At 35.6% G+C, this 24,893-nt stretch overlaps 2 protein-coding genes across 14 annotated transcripts in view; one reads left to right on the plus strand and one right to left on the minus strand.

Moving 5' to 3' along the window:
- Window positions 1-15,756, plus strand: part of LOC149030857 (uncharacterized) — a 124,068-nt gene extending 108,312 nt beyond the window's left edge. Inside the window, exons 3-4 of one of the 2 annotated variants that reach the window (XM_089177506.1) lie at window positions 610-707; window positions 15,403-15,756. In XM_089177506.1, coding sequence (XP_089033632.1) covers window positions 610-707; window positions 15,403-15,430 — 126 coding nt within the window. In that variant the 3' untranslated portion in view covers window positions 15,431-15,756. The remainder of the gene's footprint in view (window positions 1-609; window positions 708-15,402) is intronic. The other variant, XM_089177505.1, reaches the window with a different exon arrangement.
- MESR6 (misexpression suppressor of ras 6) overlaps window positions 1-24,893 on the minus strand; it is a 436,905-nt gene that overhangs the window by 129,105 nt on the left and 282,907 nt on the right. For 11 of the 12 annotated variants that reach the window (XM_089177485.1, XM_089177493.1, XM_089177492.1 and 8 more), the window contains one exon: window positions 17,875-18,072. The exons of the other annotated variant lie outside the window; for it this stretch is intronic. In XM_089177485.1, the coding sequence (XP_089033611.1) occupies window positions 17,875-18,072 (198 nt within the window). The remainder of the gene's footprint in view (window positions 1-17,874; window positions 18,073-24,893) is intronic. 12 annotated transcript variants of the gene reach the window in all.

A 24,893-nucleotide genomic window follows, 5' to 3' on the forward strand; every position in this document is an offset into this window, starting at 1 on the left:
CACCAACATAAGTTTTTCTTTTCTGTCGTAGGACTTGGTTCGATATTTTTCACGCGTCGCGTATGCCAACTCATCGATGACAAGTTTTCGTTCTTCTTTAAAAAGAAGATATTCCTTAAGAAGTAGAATCGGTATTCTCTTCGCGAAGCGTATCTTGAATAATTCATTCGACAGAAACGAACGTATTCCTACGCGAGTTGAGAAATAAATATATCGCTACTTCCTCCGTTCGCGTCAAGAAACTTTCCAAGTGTTGGTGTGAGTAAAATTAGAAAAGGCAACTCTCGCACCACGTCCAAGCCGAGGTAGAAGCGAATGAGTGAGCAAAGAAATTCGACGAGTTTTAGTGCATTTTAGATAATATATGGTAGAAGTATAATATAAGGAAAGGAACGATGCGGAAAAAAGAAGAAGATCAATTGCACGTCGTTTGCGTTGACAAGAGCGGAGGATTACGATTAAAGTGTTCAAACGGGAGTAGAAGAAATTGATCTCGTCGTCGTCGGTCCGATCCACGAGAAAGCCACAAATCAGAAGATGGAGTCTTAGTAGGTTTCTTGAAATGAGTCAGACAAGTCCTAACGAAAGATTTTTCTTTTACTTTTCGAGTCTTTTCTTGGCACGACGACGACGACAACGACGACGAACCAGAAGAAACGATCATCCTCGGTCCAGCGAATGGCAGTGAGTGAGGAACTTCTGAGCGAGTGAGTAAGATAGTAAAAGAGAGAAAGAGAGAGAAAGACATCACTCGGCAATGATATATAATGCCGCTGGCATGACGAGGCGAGAGCAATTAGATGTCGCCGGATGCAGCTGCAGGCTATTGCGTCATCAGAGTTACTTTGCAACCTTGATCTCCCGGAGGGCTCTCTTTCTCTCTCTTTCTCTCACTCATGTCAGTTACTCACTCGTTTTCTATCTTATTTTCGGTCTTTATCTTCGTTTTTCACTTCTTCTTTATCATTCTTCCATACTGCGTCTGATATACCAAAGAAGTCTCTTTTCCCTTATAAATCTAAGATCTTTCGACTATTTCTCTGATATAACACCTTCGAACACGATCGTCCAGTTCGTTCTCATAACGTTAAGAAGAAAAAAATATAATCGAGTTAAAACGACGGAAGAAAAACACCAACGATAGAAAAAAAATCGACAAAGCGATGAAAGGATAACTAGTTTTTGTCTCAGCTCTCCTTGCGATCTCTCTCAAGGATCGTGCAAATGTTTAGAACCTTGACTAACGTTAATTACGTACCACACTGACTACTGTCGTCATACCTCCCATCAGGAACCACTTCTTATCTCATTTTTTCTTATATCCTGCTATTAAAGTTAAACTTGACATTTCTAATCTTTTTTCTAGAAACTCAGAATCGAATTTATTGTTTTCTATAGTGGTCTGATAAATTTAAGGACAAATAGGTAAAAAGGGGATTTCTTATAAAAAGAATCAAAAGAGGGAGTTTATAAAATTTTCAATGTTAACTTGGCTTGAATTGAAGAAAAAAAAGGGATTCAGAAAAAAAAGAAAGAGAGACTGAAAATCGGGGTCAAACGTGGACCATCGAGGTCGAGTTGATGCGGGCGTGCAGGTCCTCGCCTTCGGAGAAAAAACTTTCCCACGCATGGAGGGAATCCAAAGAAGATGGAATAAGAGGGCATCGACACGAGTAGCAACGTTGCCACTTTACGAGTCGGTTCTCTCGTCGTAAAACGATTCTTCCTCTTCCTTCCTTTTACCAAATTAGGTATCATTCGTCGTTTTCTAGAATCTCTTTTACCTTCTCATCTTGGCAAACGCGAAGAAGTGCGAAATTAATCGAAAACTCATTGAGAACTTGTTTAGAAGCAACCTAATGTAAATAACAATCTGAACGATAATGATATCGTGTTTGTGAGTCATTCTTCGTGTGGTGCAAGTTGTCGCGCGTTGACCAAGCTAATGCGTTTAACTACGAGCGAAGAGCGATCGATAGTATTAATCAGCCGATAATCGAATCATTTAATTGACTCGACTTTCCTCCTGAACGCGAGATCATCGTTGATTTAGTTCGTATTTTCTCCTCTTCCTAGTTCTCCTCCTACTCCTCTTCCCTTTCTATCGTATCTAATAACTACCGTGGGTGGATCCTACTAAACGAAAACGATATAATTTTCTCGTCGATAATCAAAGTACATATAAAGATTACACAATGATTTACTAAATATTTTTTTGTATTCGTTCAAATTTCTCCTAAATAAGAAAGAAGAGAAAGGGTAAATTAGAACGGAAAAAAAGTATGAAAGAAGTCATATTTACTTTAGAACTCTTATTTTCTCATGATCAAACGCGCTCTAGATAGTATGAAAATAAGAATAAGAAGAAGAAGAAAAAGATGAAGATGAAGATGAAGAGGAAAGCAAAAGCAGAAGAGTCTGTAATAGCGTCTGGATCATGTCGTCCTGTCTTTCCTCTCATCGTTCTTTCTCTCAACTTTTTCTTTAATTCTTCTCTCTCTTTCTTTTTTCTTCTTCTTCTTCTTCTTTCACTTATTCTTATTCTTGGGCCTCCTGTGCAACATCGTTGTAGTCGTAGTCATGTCATTCTTCACCGGCAGAGGCGTCACTGTCGCTGCCAGACTTGGAAGAAGTAGGGGAAATCACAGGGCTGTGTGTGTCTTTGGCGTGCATGCTTCTACCCCGATGGCCACGGAGAGACTACACATCAGTTCTTCGCGGGCCTTCGAACGAGTAGGTTTTATTAAACGACTACTGCTACTTAACGTGGTCTTCTCGACTCTATAGTAAAATTATTTCGATCTAATGAAAATAAGTTGTATTCAAGGATGGCTCGTAAATGTTACCATTCCAGAATTCTCTCATCGTCTTGAAGATATCGGAGTGGGGGTGAAGGTTGGGACTTATCATAATTAAGCTGACGGAACTAATGGATGAAGGAATACAGAAGAGAGAAGAAATATCGAGAATATCAGGGCCCAAAGAATATGGTAAAGATCCAGCAGCGAGGTATAGAGTTCCTACGTAGTGTTCAGAAAGTAGGAACTTCATACCGTGCTTTTGGACTTGCCGAAAGATCTTCAGAATCGCGACTTTTTCGTCTTGTTAAACGCACGATTACTTATGTGCGATAAGAAGAAAAACAGAAGAGAGAGAGAGAAATAGATCCATGAAAAATGATGAGCTATTATAATTCCTTCTTTTTTGTGTATTTTCTTTCTTCGTTAAAATTTCTCTTCAGGAAGAATATGACAAAATGCCAAAATAAGGCCGATAAAATGCTACGTCAGAAAACGAACACGATGAAAAAATTTAGAATGAGAGAGAATATCTTTTAAGAGAAGAATCACAATTATCAACAATTTTTGAGTCTTCCTCTTCTCATCGTGGATACGTCAATTCTTCAAATTTTTGGTAAGTAGCGAAATTAAGTAATTGATAGATTCAAACCTTTATCATTTTGATTCCAAAAACTATTGAAAATGCACTCTTCTTTTTATTTATAACGTATGCTCTGCACTCTTCTTGTAAGCACGTGTGGATACTTCAATTTTTTGTTCATATAGATTTCTCGATAGAAAAAGGAATCAGAGTAAGGTAGATATTTTTTTGAAAAATCGTTAAAGATAAAAAAAAATATCATACCGAAAATATTCCGTCGTCGAAGTAACGACAACTTATGAGCTTAATAATTGAAGTCGTTTTGAATTTATGTATAACTTGGATGGATTTAGTTGTGAACGATATAACGACTAAAGCTTATTTTCCGTCGGAGAAATTGTCGTCCGAAGATAAGATAGTCGTTATCCGGAGGCTACATTTTTTTACTCTCGAGTCGCGTCAAGAAAGGGAAAGAATACGAGAGAGAGAGAGAAAAAAGCGAACACGAACACAAGATAGAGCGCGCGTGCTCGTTCGTTTAATTGCCATTGGAAAAATATATTATCATCGCGACTTTAATTCTTTCTCTCTCTTTCTTCTTTCTTCTTTCTCCTCTTTTTTTCCTTACTATTCTTCTCTTTTGCTCTGTTGCCGATGAGAGCTCCTACGAGCTCGCGACGATGACGATGACGACGACGACGATGACGGCGACGACGTGAAGAATGGTTAGATTTTGCACGTAATTGCATCGACCGCAAAATGGCAGCCAGGAAACGACTATTTTATACGATGACACTCTGTCTGCATTATTAGCTCTTACCGCGACCGTCCCTTTAAATCAGCGGTCTATTCTTGTTGCAAATTTGGTTTGACCCGATACCGAGAGTATAGAGTATGAGAGAGAGAGAGAGAGAGAGAGAGAGAGAGAGAGAGAAATAATCATATGAAATTAATTAATCATATCCTCTATCTCCTTTCGAAAAACAACGTTATTCAAGTAGTTACATGCTACGAGATAACTATTCTTCTTCATTTTCATCACTTTCTAGATATTCGAAATAATTTCGTGATAAAAGATCAGACGCTCGTTATAAGTTGAATATGTTGATGTAACTTCGTTACTAAGAGGAAATTTCATCGATTAGTTCCGACACGAGTATCGAGATTTATCCTCCTTTCATTCTCATAATAAATTTTCGTTGTCAGGTCAGAGGGTGGGGTAAAATAGGTTTTTTCTTTTTTCCTTTCTTTCTTTCTTTCTTTCTTTCTTTCTTTCTTTCTCTCTTTCTCTCTCAGTGTATAGTTAACAACAGAAAGGACCGACCGATATTGGTCCCGATCAATGTTTGCATGTGGTGACAGGATTATGTTTGAGTCACCGAATCGGTGCCACGGCCATTTGTCACCTCAAGATTAAATAGAGAGCCAACTGCCTTCGAAAACAAGGGGGTGACACTACCCGGGAACTGGGTCCATTTCCGAACGAAGGAAGAACCCTCCAAGAACGATGACAGAAAAAGAGATAAGACGAGCATAACGTCAAAGAACCTACTTTCGAAAACACTGATTAGATATGTATTGCACTTGACAAGCGGTGGGAAAATAAAACTTTCAAATCTGTATGTTTTTATCATAAACATAGAATTTTCTTAACATTCGAAACGTAGAATTAAGCTTTTTTATATGTATAAATCATAGTACTTTGTAAAATTTATCTTTTGTATAATTTATCATACGATCGATTAAGTGAAAAGATTTATAATAGTTATTCATAATTGACAAAATCAATACTACTACTACCTAAGTTTCCCTGTTCAAAAATTAGCAAGTTTAACTGATAACTGACCCGTATCAGCGTTTAAATGCTCACATAAAAACCAATATTTCTTATGAGGAATATTCCGCGCTCGGTCATGGCAGATAGATGAAGTTTGCGGAATATTCTGCGCTTAGATTGAAATCGGTTAAACATGAAAAAAACTGAAAATATATCGATCAAAAAATTGGTTGAAGCTTAACGCGGACACTCTATTTCTCTCTCTCTCTCTCTATCTCTCTCTATCACTCTTTTTCATGAGTTAGTATTTTCTTCGTCACGTAATACACATGCGTGTTTGCCGTAGAAATTGATTGATCTTTCATTCCATTCTTTAGATAACTTGTCGACTCTTGTTCGGTCTTAGTTTATCTTAGAGAGGAGATAAGGGACTGGTTCGATCCTTTCCTTTATTTTATTACTCCTCCTTTATTTTTTCGTATAACTTTTTTTTATAAATAAAATCTTTTCATAGATTATTTGACTCATTATAACATATGCATTCGAACGAGTTTTAAATCAGCGAGAAAATAAAGAATTAATTAAATATTATTTAAATAAGAAACTAAGCTAACACGTTTTATCTCAATGTGTCATCTTTTTTCTTTTTAATATTTGATAATAAACATTATTTTCTTAATTTCAAAATCGGTCACGAATAACGTGTCTCAAAAGTTCAAAGTTTGTTTATCATAGGCATGTTATAGTATTTATCTTTTTTAGAAAATCGGTAAGATAGGGTTTATCTAAGTAGCATCGTCTTGTGAACTTAGAACCTTTCGTGCTTGATTTTATAATAGATCATTTGAATTTAAGAAATATCAAGAATTTTAACAACTAAAAGTCATTTATCTTGTCAATTTTAAAATAAAAAAAATTAGTTGAGCGATAATGAACGTTAGATTTGTTTGGTAATTTTGAACTCTTGAAGATTCTTGAAATTTAATCATTAAAATGATTTTTTAAGTAGGAAAATTTTAAGATGCTTAGCTATAGACAAAAAAAGGGTTTAAATTTCCGAGCTCAAAGGTTCCTACGTGTTTCCAAAAAAAAAGCTTTAAGCGCGTTTCCAACAGGAGATTTGAAGATATATATATATATATATATATATAAAGTTTCAAGAATATCAATCAAAGAAACAATCTTTTTATAATCATAAGTTGTTTTGGACACGCGACAGGACATCATGACAATGATATTAAAAGTCTTGCCATTTAAAAGGTCCAGAATTTGTAGGTCATTCTTTGATGCTTTAGCGTGCAGCATCTGGCCGCTTTTCCAGAACGAGTTTTCGTATGGGGTTCGAACGAAAATCACGCGGCCGAACGAAGAAGGGGTGCATAAATTATGTTTGTACGCCATGTTTGTCTCGTGATGTGCCGATTGGGTGAAGGAAAAAAATTTATCCTCCCTCGAGCATGTCTAACGTTATCCTAAATGGACGTGGCTTTCTATCTATTTCTTTTCGTTCACCCTTACACCATTTCCTTTCCGCTATCTATTCTTTTCGAAATTATTATAGATTACGCCTTATGTATTTTCTTTTTTCTTTTCTATGTTACGCGAATCGATTGTTACAAAGTTCTTCTTATTCTTTTTCTCTGTTTTTTAAAGAATACCTTACGGGGACAGAAGATGTACACCTGGCGCAAATTGAATATTACGTTGCATTGTGCTTTATGTCCAGGTACTGTATAACAGCGGTACATGCAGCCACAAGTTTGGTCATTGAACTGTACTAGACATGTGGCACGAGTTTCGGTACATACGGTGAGCAGAAATTGTGGTACGCGCGTGGCACACGTGGAATGTAAAGTGTACCCTTGGAAAACCGTACATTCATCGTACTCGAGACCAAAGTTCAATATACCGCAGGCTTTGAGTTCGGTTATTCTTACGATTCCAAAAGTTCTTCGCCCTTTCTCATTTATTCTACATACAGGGTCTGGTTGAATAACACGTACATGCGACCACAAGATCAAGATGATTTTTTATGGAAACAAAAATGAAGAAAAAAATAGAATATAATATTTTCGTCCGAGACTTGAATTGATGAAAGATTAATTTAAACGGAACAGTTTTGTATATTCTGCAAAACGAAATCTCGATCGCAAACATTTGATTCAATTTATTTTTGTCTTATATTTTCGTAAAAAATCATTTTGTGCCCGCTTGCATATGTCATTCGGCTGAACCCCGTATAGTATAAAAATCTATTTTCTTAAACGCTATATCGATGATTTGAGTTCAAAATATGAAACTTTTATATTTCCTTGTCTAGAACATAAATATATACCGTATAAACATACGAAGCATAAGATCGAGCCCACGAATACGTGGGAAGTAGATTCGTCAATTTCGAGTAAACGATCGTTCGAGGCAACCGGGCATACGAAAGATCTAACAGTAATTTAAAGAGAAACAATAATAGAATTTTTGTCTTTTTTATACCAAAATAACTTGACTTTTACGATTCATTTTGAAAACTGCACGAAGTCGCTTCTATTTCATGATGGTCCGAGCACGTTTCATGCCAGACTCGCTCGTGCGCTCACCATAGTGAAGAAGAAGCTGCTAGAGCAACGAGCTGGAGCGTGTAAAAACTAAAAGAACGAGAAGGAAAGAGATAAAGAAAGAGAGAAAGAGAGAGAGAGAGAGAAAGAAAAAGGAAAGATCTTCTCAATACTGTCTATAATTTAACACTGCGAAAAAAAAATAATAGTAAGATAAATTTTAGTAAGAATAAGTATAGGATAAGTTGGTTAGTAAGTACAGTAAGATTAGTAAATTACAAAGTAATTGTAAAAAATCAAAGATTTAGTAAATAAGTATATTTGAATGTGTGAGTGCAATTTAGTTTCTGTAAATTTAGTTTTTAGATATATTATCAGTATTGTAGTTATTTTTAAAAAAGAAATTGTAAAAATGTATTATCCAACAACAATATTATTAGCCATCTTTATACTACTCTTTTAGATCAGAACAAAAAATGTAAACGCGAACAAAGATGTTATTCGCGGTTTACTTTTTATTTACTTCTTATTTTCTTCTTATTTAATTCTATTTTTTCGACAATAAAATAGGTTTAGTTCTTTTTATTGATATCGTAAAAATACAGTAGTATTTATTTTATAATAATTTCTTCATCCTATCTCACATATACATGTATATAACTACCAAAACAATATAAGAATAAAATTATAGGAACTTAGGGTAAAGTAAAAATGTTTATCTCGTTCTACTTGTCCATTTCGCGCACAGATACTTGTGAGGAAGATAGATCAATCGTAAATCATGAATCAGTGGTCTTTCAGAGTGTTTCTGTCTGTGTAGAAGTATCGTATCGATAATATAACGCATTAAAGTTTTATCATGTACGAATGTCATTCTTATGTAGCTGCAGAAGCAAACTTATTGTCCAATGAACGATCTATCATGCAATGATAATGAAAATCTTTTGGAAAGTAGCCAAATTGTACTAACTCGTTCTCTCTTTTTTTGTGTCTGATCTTAATCAATAATGTGACATTTATCATTTACACTCGACGTCCTATTTATCGTTAAATCCTTCTTACGAAAATATTCTATATCGAATATTTTCTCAAATTCTTTTAATTGGGACTTATTCGTTAACTCGGCCAACTTTTTCAATTCTCACAGTCCAATATTCGATAAACTGATCGCCATTGACATTCTCCAGCCGACTACTTCCCGCTGTGATTTGAATACTAAAACCTCAACCTCGAAAACGATTCTTCGTAGAAATGATAGAATCCAGAGTCCATTAATTTTTTTGGGAACAAGGACGTCTTTGTCTCAGACTTGTAACATTTTTTAAAAACATATCGTGCAGTTCGTTGGTGTAGAGACCTCTCATCGTCAATCTCTATCTTTCTCTTTCTCTTCCTCTCACTCTCTCTCTCTCTGGCTCTGACCCTCTCAAGGTAAGCAGCCACCCGCGATTACGCGATCAGCCGATGCAGGTGCAGGTAGCCTTACTTCGAGAAGGCTCTCGAAGATGGAAAGGATCGAAAGCAAGCGGAACAGGCAGCGTCCCCACGATTCAGCGATCCGTGAAGCCTCCAGACGCGAGAGGCGTTGTAAATCTCTGTCATGCTCCATAAATCCCACCCCCGATATCGTTCTTGCCTTCGTTCATAGCTTTAAACATACGCGTATACCGATCTACGTTCTTCTTTCGACGTTACCACCACTTAAACGGCGTTTTAAAGGAATAAAAAGAAAGGAAAAAGGAGTTAAAAGAGAAAAAGAAACAGAACAAGAAGGAAACATCGAAAGGAACGATAAGAAGGACCTGCACGGACAGACATGGTGTTGGGATTTTCGATCCTCTGACACGCTCCATAAATCCCTTTTACTCTTGCGAGGACGAGCTCCTTTTCGTTCTCGTCTTTCAACGTATTTATATATACGATTGATACACTAGAGATCCCATTGGATTCTCTTATCTCGCTCGTTTCGCCTCGGGATTAAGACGTTTTAAGTACGATACGAAGATAGGAAAATGTTTCGCGATTACCGGACTTTTTCTTTCTCTTTCTCTCTTCTTTGAAATCCTTGTGTGTGGAACGGATGATATTCGAGATTTCCTTCGAAGATAGATGACTCTATCGTTTGAATACTCTCTCTGATATCAATGGCAAGTTTTCGACTATTTATTAAAATTCTTTTAGGATCCTTGAAAATTTATGAAATTATATTTAAGTTTATTTCTTTGTAATTTTGTTTCTTTTTTCTTTTTTGATAAAAAAATACAGCAAATTTAAATCTTTCTTTTTTATAGGTATATAATACAATAATTTCTATGCATTTTGTTAACATTACTCTAATGAGGAGAAATGAGTTTTATTGTAGCAAAAGATGATAGAAATGAAATAAATTGTAAAGCTGGAATATGTCTGTGTATTTATCTAAAAATTGTTAGCAAGTAGCGAATGGTACAGTCCAAGGATACGATACGTTAGTTCTTTATTATCAGAAAGAAAAAGAGAGAAGAAATAGTAGTAAAAAGGAGTGGAAGAGGAATTCGAGAATTATGAAGAAACAGGATAAGCCGATGCAAGTTGCGGCAAGTTGAATTTCCGGTTTACTGCGAGAATCCGTTCCTTCCTGCGGTTTAACGCGTTCGTCCATTCGTGATTCCTTAAAGCTTCCTCGGGAATGAGAAAGGACATCCGGTTTTTCTATATGTTGAGAAAAATCGTGCGATAAATATCTATTAGATCTTGAGCATTTCTCAAAATAATTAACTTTACCTTCGATTAAATATTTTCGAAGTAATGAGACCCCTTATATCTTTTCTCACTTACAATTCCACCTTTTTCGTGTTGGTTTATTTAGAAAAAAATCTCTTTACTATCATTTATCTTACTATCGATAATTCTTCTTCGATGTTTCCTAATTTACGAGTGGAATAAATTAGACCGACGGTAAATGTTATCCTCTTAACAGTACAATGGCGAAATAATGAAAAGAACAGAATTAAAAATAATAAAGCATACCTAATTAAAATTCGAATCCGAAAGGACTTGATTTAAAAGTAGAATTAATTAAAAAATGATATCGTTATTTTGATACAATTGAATACAACGAAGAAGGAAATAGAAACAACGTTTTTATTAATGGCTTGTCGATACATGAAATTCTAATTATATTCGTCTACATATAACCCTCTAGACAATTAAATTTTCATTATTAATTGAGAATATTATACGTAACGTATGGTGGACATACGTTGAAGATCGTATTGTTACGGATTGTATTATAATAATTCATTTGTATATTCAAACTTTCTGGATTATAATAATATCGTAGATAAATCGAACATATTGAATCATTATAATTATCTTAAGCTATATACTAATTTATTATTCTATTTTAAGATTATAGTGTTTTTTAATAACGATCATTTTTCTTATCACTAATACTTCTTTTTGTCTTTGGTAATAAAATAAGTTCTCTCTTTATTTTTCTGTTGCTTTGCCTGTGGTTATTAATTAAAACTCAATAACACGCTTTTTAATATACGAATGAGTTAAAGATAAAGATCTTTTTTATCATATATCTTTGTTATTATTTGTAATGGAGAAATCGTTCCAAGGACCAGTTAGCTAAGACAACTAATGTTTTGAGCACAGGTCTAAATGACTCTCCATTTTTTTTATAACCGATTAAAATTGAAAATTATATTGGACTATTGCGGTACAACACCTGCACGAATATGCATACTGGATCGACAAGTATGCTATCAAACCCGCCTTTCTGGTTATATCACTCCCACGCATTAATTCTAATCTAGATTAATCGTGAATTTAATATCTATCGTGGATCAATACATATGATCAATGGTCATAAACATGTTATTCCAGATAAAAAGTTATAATTTGAATTTTGATTAAACATGTCATTTCTAAACACACATTCCAATGAAATTTTTCTATAAGGGTCGCCTACTTTTGCTAATAAAAATTACAAAAAATTACAAACAGAAATGTAAAACCGGGGAGTTCGATTTCATCAAATGAAAAAAACATCTTAAGATTCTCTTAGTGTTTGACGCCGACGAGTGTAATTGCAAAAGAAGAAAGAAAAAGGGTGATGTAAAAGAAAAGTAAGATAAATCGAGCATTGGTTCGCGTCAACAATCGAAACTATATGGCGAACGGTATAGAGAAGAGGACATTTTCTAACCGCTAGCGATACGAAGTTTCATTCGATAACTATATGTGAGTGAGTGAGTGAGTGAGTGAGTGAGTGAGTGAATGTGTGTGTGTGTGTATATATATATGTATGTAGGAGTGAATGTGTATGTACAAGGACCGGTCATCGACCGCATTTACCAATGCGGAAAATCCGGTGATGCGCGCGTACCGTGTTTTCGTTCGGAAGGTGTAACGAGTTCAATGTCCTAACTCTCTCCCGTTTCTCTCTTTCTCTTTCTCTTTCTCTTTCTCTACACAATGCCACCTGTAGGAGGTCATGCGCTTATGCGTCGAGGAGCATGTCGCGGAACCATGTGCTCTTGAAAATTGACGGTATTTTCGCGAAAGTAGCAATTAGGCAACGAGTATACGTAACTTAACAACGAGGGGAGGAGGCGTGGGATGGACGAAAGCTGAGTACCCGTTCATCGAAATCAACCCGTTTGAAAACGAACGACATACGGTCGGCTTGGTGTCATTGACATCGGAAATCCTCCTAACATATTCGTTTCCTCGTACATACGTCACGATTTTGTGCAAAGTAATCTTTAACGATTGTAAATTTCAATAATTTTTATCAAATAATTTGCCGTTAGTAACTATTCTCGCGTTAACAATCATGCTATAGTATCTCCTATATGCTATTACTGATTCCACGAATTAAAAAAATTGTCTATAAACAAATACATCGTATCACCTAGGCTTCCATAGTTCAAGTTCGTTTATATATGTAAACTTTTTTTCATGTTCTAAGTTAACGCACGTGTTTTCCGTAATCCACTATAATAAGCAATTATCTACGGCAAATACTCAACGTATGATAATCTCATTCATTTCGAAACTTTACATTAGTCTGTGCAACATCTGTTATTGATAATGATCGCATCTTAAATTTAACTATCCGTAATTAACGAAGAATTGCCATTATGGCGTCATAGCAACTGAGATTCCAGCGATTTATCCCGCAATTAAGAATCTTTTATCGAGTAGTCATCGGTCTTTCAATCAACAAACAGAATGATCTTCTATTCCTATCTATGACGTTGGTTATAAGTCATTACCGATCACTTAATGATACGCTATTCATGAGATGTTTTTGCAATTCATTTTTTTTTCGATTTTCCATAAAATCATTAAATTTCTTTGTCACATTTGTCGTATCATTAAATGCAACTTAAAAAATGCTCTCAATGGTTTAAAGGTTTCGAATAAATATTAGTTTAATACATGTAGGTATATAGATTTAACGGACATGGAAGAGTTTTCTAACTTTGCAAGTTGCAGTAGCCGGGCTAAGTTACGACTATAAATCTACTTTTGTCGATCGCTGATTGAAAAACGCCACAACTTCGAAGTATTTAACATAGTCTTTACTTACTATGAAAGTACATAACTTTTATCCGTAATAACAACTTAGCTGCCGTTTAAATGTTATTTCACTAGTACGACACGAGTTGTAGTATTTTAAATTTCATGTTGGAAAAAAGTTTAAATTTATCATCAAATCGCTTATAAATAATTGTGCAACATAAACTACATTTATGATACTTTCCGTATTTGATATAGAAGTAATATTCTATTTTTTTAATTTAATTTTTTTCTCTTTCGGTGTATCTTTATTTCTCTACTTTTTTTTTAATTATTTCTTTTATTTCTTGAATTCGCGGTTTTGCTGTACTCGCGAAGAAGGGAGTAGTCCTAACAGGAGGGAAACCCGTTGCATTGTTCGTAAAACACGTAATGCGGTGTAACGTTAACTTTACTTGACATGTGTAAATCCCTCGATGATTGCTCAAAAATTTTCGAGCGAGCGTGCGCGCGAGTGGCGCGTGCAAGGAAACGGGAAAAAAGAATTGAGCGTGACGTTTCCGTTGACATTTCGTTTCGGTTTTGCGCGAAAAAGCGCGAACATGTCACGACGCCGTATGACTATCGTTTCTTTCTCTTTCTCATTCCCTCTCTCAATAAATGCTTACCCTTCTGTTCGGAAATTACTGCTTTCCGAACAGGTCAACCACCTCTTTCGACAACTTTCCCAATAAGAAGAGAAAAAAATGAGATACAACCCTGTTGGATTGTTTACGCCATTCGAACTATTTTTTGCTGTTCTAATGAAGCATAATTTTTTCCCGACTTAGTTCTATTACTTGTCACAGCAACGATTGTTATATATTATCATTAAGTTTATTTTCTTAATTTACATAATCGTTACATTATTTAACTTTTATGTATTAAACACGATTGTCACATTAACTATATTTTAATATTAGAAAGCTCATGATTAAATGAGTCTTACTCGAAAATTTTTATCAAAATTTAAAAAAAAACTTTTTGTTACTGCAGATAAACTGTGTGCAAGAATTTATTACATTTGGTTCAACCTATTTGTTGCAATTTGTAATAAATTATACTATTGTAACAAATTATATATATATGTATATACATACATTTAGAAAACATCCCGATTCGTGCGGAACTCAAAAAACGAATTGAAAAATTCAACTCCTATCAAAAAGGTCATAGCGTGTGCGAACGATTTTCGCGATGGTGATTACATAAAACAATACTGGCAGTCAGTTGGAAAAGTAATAGCCACGTGTACGCTAGCACATAATAGTACTGAAAACGAGAAATGGTTGTTCACCATTTTTCCTAGTTTTTCGTTCGTTCGTTACAACCTCGTAAAATAAAAATGCCGTTAAAAGTTGGAACGATCGAGATTGAAATAGTAGTAATGAAAAAACTTTGGTCAAACTACTTCGATATTTATTTAGCCTCGGAACTTCGATCTCTGTTTCATCCTTTTCTTGTTTTTTTTTCTTTTCTTGTTATAAGTCAAGGTCGATCTCATAGTCCTAAAGAGGGTTCTATTTGATTAAGGAGTAATAGCGCGCACCCCTAAAATCGACCCCGCCCGCTTCTACTTGGCCACCCCTTCGGGAACTTGCGCGTGACCGTTTAACGATCCGCGGCCATCTTGGACGCATGGCGTCGGCCAGCGTCGGCGCCGACGCCAACGCGTCGCTCGTCACGTCACCCCAACAGCCTGCGGCTTATCCGGAAACTGCAAACGGAGTTTCGTTCTTATCAGTCACAACAGATGGCGATGTTGGTTCTTATCCGGTTTACCAAAGATTTGCGTGCTTTGAGCTCGTTGATTAAGCTCGTCTCCTGATGTTATCAGGATTTTTGAAAAATTCTTTAAATCCGTTTCATCGTGTTTGTAACTGTCGGAAGTCTATGTAGAATTATTGAATAAATACTAAAATTCTTAAGGACATTCTAGATAAACCCAGTAATAAAGTTCGTTATTTAGTGAAGATTACCAAAATAGATAGACGTTGAAGAACTTGAAAAAGGAAATAAATTTTAGAATCATTCGCATTGCCAAGAGTCAAAATATGGAATTATTAAGAAGATTTTATCTGATTTTAACTGCCTTCGATAAAACGGTAATTTCGACGATTCGTTAATATTTTTCAGAAAGAATAGTAGAGAAAAGGAAGAGTAAGGCGGTGGGTCATGTGGAAGGAGAACTTCTTGTGTTTACCGACCTAATTTTCTGTGAGGTTTAATTGCTCGAGAATGTGGCATGACCGTGAACGAGCAAGAGGCAAGTTCGAGAGGCTTGAAAGTTCCGTGAGAGAAGGCAATTAGAAGGCAGTGACCTACCTCAAGGAGAGATTCGGATGGCCTTGATGGACCAGCTTTTTGTCGATGAGGAAATTCTGTGGTCGAGATTCGGATCATGCGGCCAAAAAAACATGGTTAGAAAGAGAAATAAAGAAAGAGAGGAAGAGAGAGAGAGAGAGAGAGAGAGAGAGAGAGAGAAAGAAAGAGAAAGAAACAGATAAATATAAAAAGAGAATGAGAAACGTTGCTAGAACGGTAGAGGACATTTGGTTACTTCCGGTTCACCTATTCGCCTCACCATCCGGCACGAGGTGCATTCTCACGCTCATCTGCATAGCCGGGTACACATCAATATTCAGGCAGGCCGGAAAACGAGGACCGTTTTGCATACTGGATGGACCCCCCGCTCGTGCCGTTTCTCCTTCAACAGGGATCACAGTGGGGCATCGTGAGCCAGATCCTGAGAAAAGAATCATGGCTGATGCAGTATAGAAATAGAATCTAGTCGTATCTATTAACGAATCCTAAAAAAAACATTACAATTAACATCTTCTTTATGAACTTAGTTAGTTGATAATCTTCATGTGCATCTTTTTCATTAAATATTCAGGGGATTCTTTTTTTTCTTATTTACTGTTAAACTTTTTAAATAAATCTTTGCAAAATTCAGCAGCACGAAAACCGAATACGTACGAGTCTGATCGTAACGTCGGGAAAATAACTTACGTAATTTAAATAATTCGAAAATGACTCCGACCCTGGTTGGACTATAAACTGATTCCAAGCTGGCTGATTTCAATTACAGTGGACCGTCGAATTTATAAGGTAAGACAGGTAGCACGTCGTCGAGATTTTATTAAATAGTAGACATGATTTCATGTAACAATTTTTGTTTAGCATCGATATCAATTCTTTCCATTTTATATTGTACGAAATACCGAAAAATTGATGTTAAGATTAATTTTTATTTGTATTGTAATTAATCAACCGTAGACACCAGATTTAACAATGATTAATATATCTGATAAAAAGAAATTCTATTAAATTTTAACAACTTACGATTTATTTAAATATTATGACGAAGAATTGAAAAAATTTCCAATCGATACATGAAAAACAAATAAAAAAAACAAACGTTCCTTTTCTTCTTCATTATGCAAGTACAAGTACAAATGCAATTATCTCGATTATAAAATTTCATTCTAAATGCATACGTATAAAAATACATACGTATTTCGTGGCGTATAATGAATCGCGGTGGACACATAACGCTCTTACCAATGCGAATTCATGCAAATTGTATGGGCATTACTTAACTAATAATTCAATCGTCAATTCGGGCGAAGCTTTCGATCACTTTCGAAAAAGCGAACGCGAATGGAGGAGTTGGAGGGTGGGATGCAGATGAGCTGACATAGTCGACCCCCAAAGCGGATGTTGGCAGTCTGCAGTTATGTAGACAATGGTCCCGTGCCATTATGTCCGTCGAATCCTAAAACCCTATAGAGTCGTCCTTCTCTGTCTATTATCCGACTGGTGGCAGGCCACATTGTGTATCCGGCCTGCCACGAGACCTCGACCATTGTCGGGCCACGTAATTATTCGCAAATCTTCCGCTCGTTGCTGGTCCTCTCTCTTCCCTCTCCCTCTTCCTCATCTTTCTAATTCTCTCTCTCTCCCTCTCTCTCTCTCCCTCCTTCTCTCTCGCTTTACCCCGTGAAAGTTTAACGCTTTTAGCTATCTCTTATCCTCCAACAATTGACCGTATTAGAAATTATTAAACGATTCGGGCCTAAAATAGAATTTTTTTTAGATTTCATTATTTCTTATTAATTAAGATTATTATTATTATATTAAATGTTCCCACATATCGTAATAAACTTATTAAAATATTTATTAGTAAGATACATTCTATTTAGACTTTGCATTTAACAAACAACGCAGGAAGCTTCAATAATGATTAAAAAAGTAAGTCGTATACATTAAGCGTGTTGCATATAAAGTAGGAAGAATGGAGTCGTTGTACGGTAGAGGTGTAAAGAAAAAGTATTTAAATATTCGTACGAATATACATATATACGTCTAGCTATAATATAAAGTGTCTTTTAAATGAAATACGAGTAGGAATAATTAGTGAAATATAGTATGAGTCTTATAAAACGTAAAAAATATAAATGATAATGAATCGTTCGATTGGACGAGCATTACGTGAAAAATATTTATGAGTCAAGCGATTGCTAAAGTAAGTATAATGTAGACGTTGTATGTACAAAGCTCATTTGTAAGTTAAAATTAACGATGATGATTCTTTTAATGACTTACCAAGGGATCATCTGTGTAGGTTTTTTCAAAATAGTAGATATCTCCAAGTTTCTCATAAAGATTTTTAACCAGTGGGTAGATTTCCTTGAACGGGTTCTTAGTACTGAAGAAATCAAGATCGATATCTAGAATATACGGTGTGCCCCTCTCCTGTAAATACTTTCGCAGAACAGAACTGATCGCATCAATGTCGTCGGCCTAAAAAGAAAAATAAATAAAAATGATATATATTCATACATCTACAGGTTATTAAAAAAATTTAATAATAAAGTAATAAAGTTATACTATGTGGGATTGGAGAAAATTTATAAGTAAAAGTATGAATAAGTGAAAAGACGAGAAACGGTTAAAATAGAAATATTCAAGAACGAGCATTGTCGAATATGTACGCTAATGTTTTTTTTCATTTTTTCGGTATTTCTAGGATAGGCAAAGACGTTTTCTTATAAGCTTAAAAATCTACTTCTAGAATAAGCGGAAATGTTTTTCGGTTAGATAAAAATATAAGAAATGTCGTTTCCTATTATTATGGTACGAAGAAAAGAGAGATTGTGTGTGTATGTATGTGCGTACTCGTAGCGCAAATGAATCCGTTGCTACTCTTAATGGTGCGAAGTGGGGATTTTTACCGAAAGAGTAGTTTAAGATGAAGTACGCTCAAAGGAAAGGAACGATAAACAGTAAGATGAAATAGTATCAAAATATAGGTAACGAAAAGGCAATACGATGTGTTAAGAAGAAGTTACGTTACGTTAGAAAGAAGTTAAGAGGACATGTGATGTTAAGAGGTCAATAAACGAAGTTATATTATGTTATTAGGCTAAGAAGTTACGTTAAGAAGTTAAGCTAAGAAGATACGTAGAAAAGTTAGTTAGTAATTTAGAAGCTAGGCAACAAAACGATTGTAAGTTAATTATAGACATTACATTCTATCCCACTAATTAATTAAATATATATGTTATCCTGTATATATATTTACTATCATGTTTTCTATACTTTCTAAGGAAAGTTAATAAACACTTATCAAATAAACTATTAAAGATTGATTAAAAATTAAAAAATATCCTACAACTATGAGACATCGTCATTTAACAAAAAGATTGTTCATTTTATTTTCGAACATCCCGTATAAATACTACATAGTCGTTCTTTAAATAAATAAAATTAGAAACCGGTTTATTGAAAATCGTTTCATTTCTCAATGTCACGGTTCTATTCGACGCTAAATTACATACAATTGCATTTTACGCACGATCATCTCGCCGTAAAAGAGTTTCTACCGTAAATATAGAAAAGAAATAAAAAGAAAAATTATTTCTATCATAGCGCGTTTCTCATTCTCGCCACGAGTTTCGTCATAGATATATAGGTTACGATCTTCTCGAATTTTATCGGTGGGATGAAGTGTAAAAAAAAAAGAAAAAAAGAAGAGTGCCAATAAAAGAGAAGAGAAAAAAAATAGGAAAAAAATAAAAAAAAAGAGGGAGAGAAAAAAATCGACAGCGTACCTCTCGACGAGCATCCCTTCGCCTCCCTTTCAGCCCAATTTACGAACTGAGTTTTACGCGAGGGATGCCGACGCGTGCGATAGAGAGAACATTGTTCGAGGCAGACCAGAACCGCGATACAGACACGTATACCTATGTATATAGGCTGGACTTTTTGGTACGCGCAAAAAACAATGACTGCACTCGAATTAATCCTGTTAGAATTGATACTCGGTATGTGGAACAGGATCGCAATTTGCATGCGTTCCAACAATGAAATACACAAGGGCGAATTTTAGAGGTGATCGAGCGGGGAGGAAAGTAGGAAAGAGAGAGTACGAACCTGGTTCAGAACTCGAAGGGATCGGAGGGGGATGAAAAAGTCAACGATCACCGTAGACAGTGGTTCTCAATGACATTTTACAAAATCGTTTTCCTCTTTCTAATATAATGCATAAAGATATATGTGTGTCACCGATAAATATTTTGCTAATAAATAATTTATTAATAATGTTTAATCGTTTCCAATTATTATTGATGAAAGAAAAGAGAAAATATATTTTGGAATATTTTTAAAGGTAGAATATAGCATTTCAAAAAATGATCTTACGTCAATGGTGTTCATTTGCATTTACCTAACCTCAGCCTTGTCCCCTTTTTTCTATCGTAACCAAAAGAAAAAGACGACTGGAGCGAAGAGAAAGAGGATGGAGAAAAAGATGAAGAGAGGGAGGACGTAAGGGAACGAGGACGACGAAAGAGGTGCGTTAATTTTTGTTCTTTTTTCTTTGCCGCGACAATGTCCTTCCCGTCCCTTTGCTACGAAGCAAAGCTCTTTCTGACCAAAACCCGTTTTCCGTTTATGCGAACGAGCCGAGTAGGGTGATCCCAACTGGATGTATGGAAGGATAAAAAGAGTTCGCGAAATTCCCAGCTCAAGTTCTTACCAGAAGAGATCCCTTGTTTCGCTTTATAAAGAAAAATTTTAAGATCGAGAAGATTCAATAGGTCTTTTTCACTATCCTCACTTTTGAGAAAGTTTTCTTATTTTATATCGAGATTTCGAAAAAAAGGAAAAATTCTAATTTAACGAAATAGAAAATAATAATAAATAGGAAATAGAAAGAAATATTTAGAGAAAGTAATGAAGCAATACGACTGCATTGAATTTAATGAAATACCATGGATTTGACTTCTAACAATCGATCGTACGAGTTTCATGGAAAAACAAGAGCTGCTTTTTGGAGAAAAAATTATCGTAAAGGATGAAAGAGACCAGTTGTAATTGTGTGCACGAAGGTGGAAACGGCGAAACGAATTTCTTTTGAATTCGACCCTCTATATCCGATACGAATTTGTTGATGGTTCTTTTACGGCTTTGGGATATAGCATTAGGATTTTAAGTTTATCAGAGAACCGAAAGAAAGAATATATGTATATTTAAAGAGTTTAACCAGAAACTAATCATTATTTTTAAAGTTCAAGATCAAAGGTTTTTACTAAATACGATAAGTTAGACGATAAACGATGATAGACAAGTTTGTAAAGCGATACGTCATAAACAACGAACAAAGGAAAATAAGTCGAACGGAACAATGATCACCTTGGACAGCCACGTGACTTATAAATCGCGCAATTGCATCCTTATCTCCAAAGTGGCAAGTTATGACGGTACATTGTGAGTTGCATTTAAATACGCAGTAGTAGTCTCTAATGACTCATAGGAAAATTGAGTAATCCTCTTTCCAGAGTATGTCGCAAATTGTGTCGGACGGAAACAAAGGAAAAGTTTAATCGCCTACGAGTGTCTGCGTTTAAAACATAATATAAAAATCCGACGAATATTCTTTGACTTTGCATACCTCTAGCACCTTCATTTTGTTTTGTATAAAACTAAAGACGATTATATTTTTACCAATTTTTACTAAAATTAAAAAAATATTGATATTAGCCATGATATTCCGTGACACAAATACATGAATTTCAAACGATTTACAAGTGGCTAACGGAAAAATTAGTCGATCGCATCACCGGTCTGTTGTCGATTAAAGCATATATGGCCATATGCAAATAGATTGTATTGTCTTGACTTGATGTGCAGTCGATTATTGTGCTTTACCGAACAACTGAGAAGCGAAGCGAACCGAGTTATTCTCGTCGATAATCATCATCATCTTTGATACGTTTAATGATGAAATTAATGCGCCGATTTGTGGGTAGATGGAAGCGTTAAAATTGCGAACGGCGTTAAACGACAATGATAACGTAGACGGTGACGACGACAGATGCATGCACGATAGAAAAACGAAGAAAAACGGTATTGTGCACTGCCGCGCTCAAACGTATGTCGAATTAGTTTGCTGAATGGAACAAGAGAGAACAGTGGACGCTTTAATTAAAACAATACCCTGTGGTGTGACCAGTTGCCACGAGAGAATTCGAATTTGGCGCGTGCACATGTTGAACTTTTGCCTCCTTCCTCATCCCTCCTCCCACTAATCTACCCCTCATTCTTTCTTTTTCGCGCGTAAATAGAAAGGTCCTACGGCGACAATGGTTCTCGGCGACCTCGGTGAGCTTTGGAGAAACGTTCGTGCGTGCTTTCAATCGGGATTTGTCCCTGGGCTCGGAAATTAGAGACGCGACAGCGGACCCGTATAGTACGTCCGCTCGTAAACGTAAAAGCTATTCGATCCCTACATATCAAGCGAAATCGTTCAAAGGTGTCTACTTTTTTTCTTTTTCTTTTTCCCTTTAGACTCGAGATTTAATTCTTGATTAAACAAATAATCGTTTTTTCTATTAAATTAGCACTGTTGTCTACCTTCGTTTATGAATATGCATATTCTTTTTTAGTTTTTTCCTTTTTTTGGACAATTCGACAGTAATATATTGATTTCTTTTATTATTTCTATATTCATTAATTGCTTATATCTTCCTTCATATAATTTCGATAAATAATATTCGTTCAATGATGAAAATAATAATAATTATCGGACACGTGAATAATTCGTTTTCATTCAAAAGAAAGGGCCTAAGAGGATGGTCAAAGGGAAGGGCCAGGACGTTCAACCGCGTTTGCGAGCCAGCACGTTTTTTAGAAAGGGCCGCCCCGCTCAGTATGCAAGCTCGGTATGAGTACATCCGGTGCACGAACGCGCAAGCTCGGAAACTCACGTTGCATTATGTATCCTGCTGTCGATACGAGGCACTACACGTTACTGCTGATGATAAGAATAGAATAATAGAATTTTCTATAAGCCTCGGTGCGATGAAGAAGAAGAAGAAGAAGAAGAAGAAGAAGAAGAAGAAGAAGAAGAAGAAGAAGAAGAAGAAGAAGAAGAAGAAGAAGAAGAAGAAGAAGAAGAAGAAGAAGAAGAAGAAGAAGAAGAAGAAGAAGAAGAAGAAGAAGAAGAAGAAGAAGAAGAAGAAGAAGAAGAAGAAGAAGAAGAAGAAGAAGAAGAAGAAGAAGAAGAAGAAGAAGAAGAAGAAGAAGAAGAAGAAGAAGAAGAAGAAGAAGAAGAAGAAGAAGAAGAAGAAGAAGAAGAAGAAGAAGAAGAAGAAGAAGAAGAAGAAGAAGAAGAAGAAGAAGAAGAAGAAGAAGAAGAAGAAGAAGAAGAAGAAGAAGAAGAAGAAGAAGAAGAAGAAGAAGAAGAAGAAGAAGAAGAAGAAGAAGAAGAAGAAGAAGAAGAAGAAGAAGAAGAAGAAGAAGAAGAAGAAGAAGAAGAAGAAGAAGAAGAAGAAGAAGAAGAAGAAGAAGAAGAAGAAGAAGAAGAAGAAGAAGAAGAAGAAGAAGAAGAAGAAGAAGAAGAAGAAGAAGAAGAAGAAGAAGAAGAAGAAGAAGAAGAAGAAGAAGAAGAAGAAGAAGAAGAAGAAGAAGAAGAAGAAGAAGAAGAAGAAGAAGAAGAAGAAGAAGAAGAAGAAGAAGAAGAAGAAGAAGAAGAAGAAGAAGAAGAAGAAGAAGAAGAAGAAGAAGAAGAAGAAGAAGAAGAAGAAGAAGAAGAAGAAGAAGAAGAAGAAGAAGAAGAAGAAGAAGAAGAAGAAGAAGAAGAAGAAGAAGAAGAAGAAGAAGAAGAAGAAGAAGAAGAAGAAGAAGAAGAAGAAGAAGAAGAAGAAGAAGAAGAAGAAGAAGAAGAAGAAGAAGAAGAAGAAGAAGAAGAAGAAGAAGAAGAAGAAGAAGAAGAAGAAGAAGAAGAAGAAGAAGAAGAAGAAGAAGAAGAAGAAGAAGAAGAAGAAGAAGAAGAAGAAGAAGAAGAAGAAGAAGAAGAAGAAGAAGAAGAAGAAGAAGAAGAAGAAGAAGAAGAAGAAGAAGAAGAAGAAGAGTTTGTAAAATGAAGAAAATGATAGGGACCCCTCTTCCGGTCTGTTCGATCGACAATTCGAGTCGAGCGTCTTTGACTTTCTTATGGGTTCGCGTATATCTCATCCAAGAATCTCTCTGGCATGGCCGGTGTTGCGATTTAAGATGGCGCCGCTTCGAGATTTCTGCGAGGAGATGGAACTAAATAAGAAGAAGTCGAAAGAGAAACTGCGTCTGTCGTTCGATCTTTTTCAACGAACTCTCCTCGTGTCGTCTGTGCTGTAGTATGAATGGTTGAATGAGGAGGTGGAGTGGGAAAAACGATATATATATATATATATATATATATATGTATATATCAGGAAACGAGCAGAGAAAAAAAGAGACACTACTATTCATCGTGTAAACAAAATCTCTTGATCATTACATCATTACACGTTCTTTTTTTCTTTCTCTTGTTCTTATAACTTGCGAGAAAGAAAGTTCATTATATTCTGTTTTACTCCATCGTTTATAAATCATAGAGGGAAGAAAAAAGAAAGAAGGAGGTAAAGAGAGAAGAAGAGAGAGAGAGAAAGAGAGAGAGAGAGAGAGAGAGAGAGAGAGAAACGTTTTGCGGTTTGGCAAGAACGATACGAGCAGATATAATGGCTCGCATTTATTATCGCGGAGACGAAAGAAACTTTGTTGCCAACTGATTTCTTTTCGCCTTCTTACTTTACAAGAAATCATTGGAATGTAAATGGACTGATAATCGTCATCATTTTTCATTTGTATTGAAAGTGTATAACAAACAGATGTACACATATCACATATCTATTTCCATATTTATGTAGAAGTATAATGTTAGACCGAACGACGGAAGGCAAATTCTCGATTGAACGATCGAGCCACTCGTCGTGGCATCGATTACGTCCGTTGTGACCTTTGATTCTTTAATCGATGACTCGGCGCGCCGAGTGCGAGTCGGGACATCGTGCAATGAGCCATCGACGTAATACTTTTACGGACACCTGTAGCGCTTCTGCTCGAGCGAATCGTCGACTATCTGTTATTAGCAGACCATGAGCACGCGACAGACTGTACTACGAACGACATTGTCTCGCTTCGTGGCATAATTAACGCTCGTGGTATTAATTAGTACCTTTTCGCCTAGACGTTTATCTCTTTTCCTTGCAGCTCAACTTGGTTGTAGTTTGTAATCAAAATGAATATCACATGATTATTAACGG

This window comes from Polistes dominula, unplaced genomic scaffold (genome assembly GCF_049000335.1).
Source record: "Polistes dominula isolate Pdom_NZ unplaced genomic scaffold, Pdom_raw_medaka contig_24, whole genome shotgun sequence".
Taxonomy (NCBI): domain Eukaryota; kingdom Metazoa; phylum Arthropoda; class Insecta; order Hymenoptera; family Vespidae; genus Polistes; species Polistes dominula.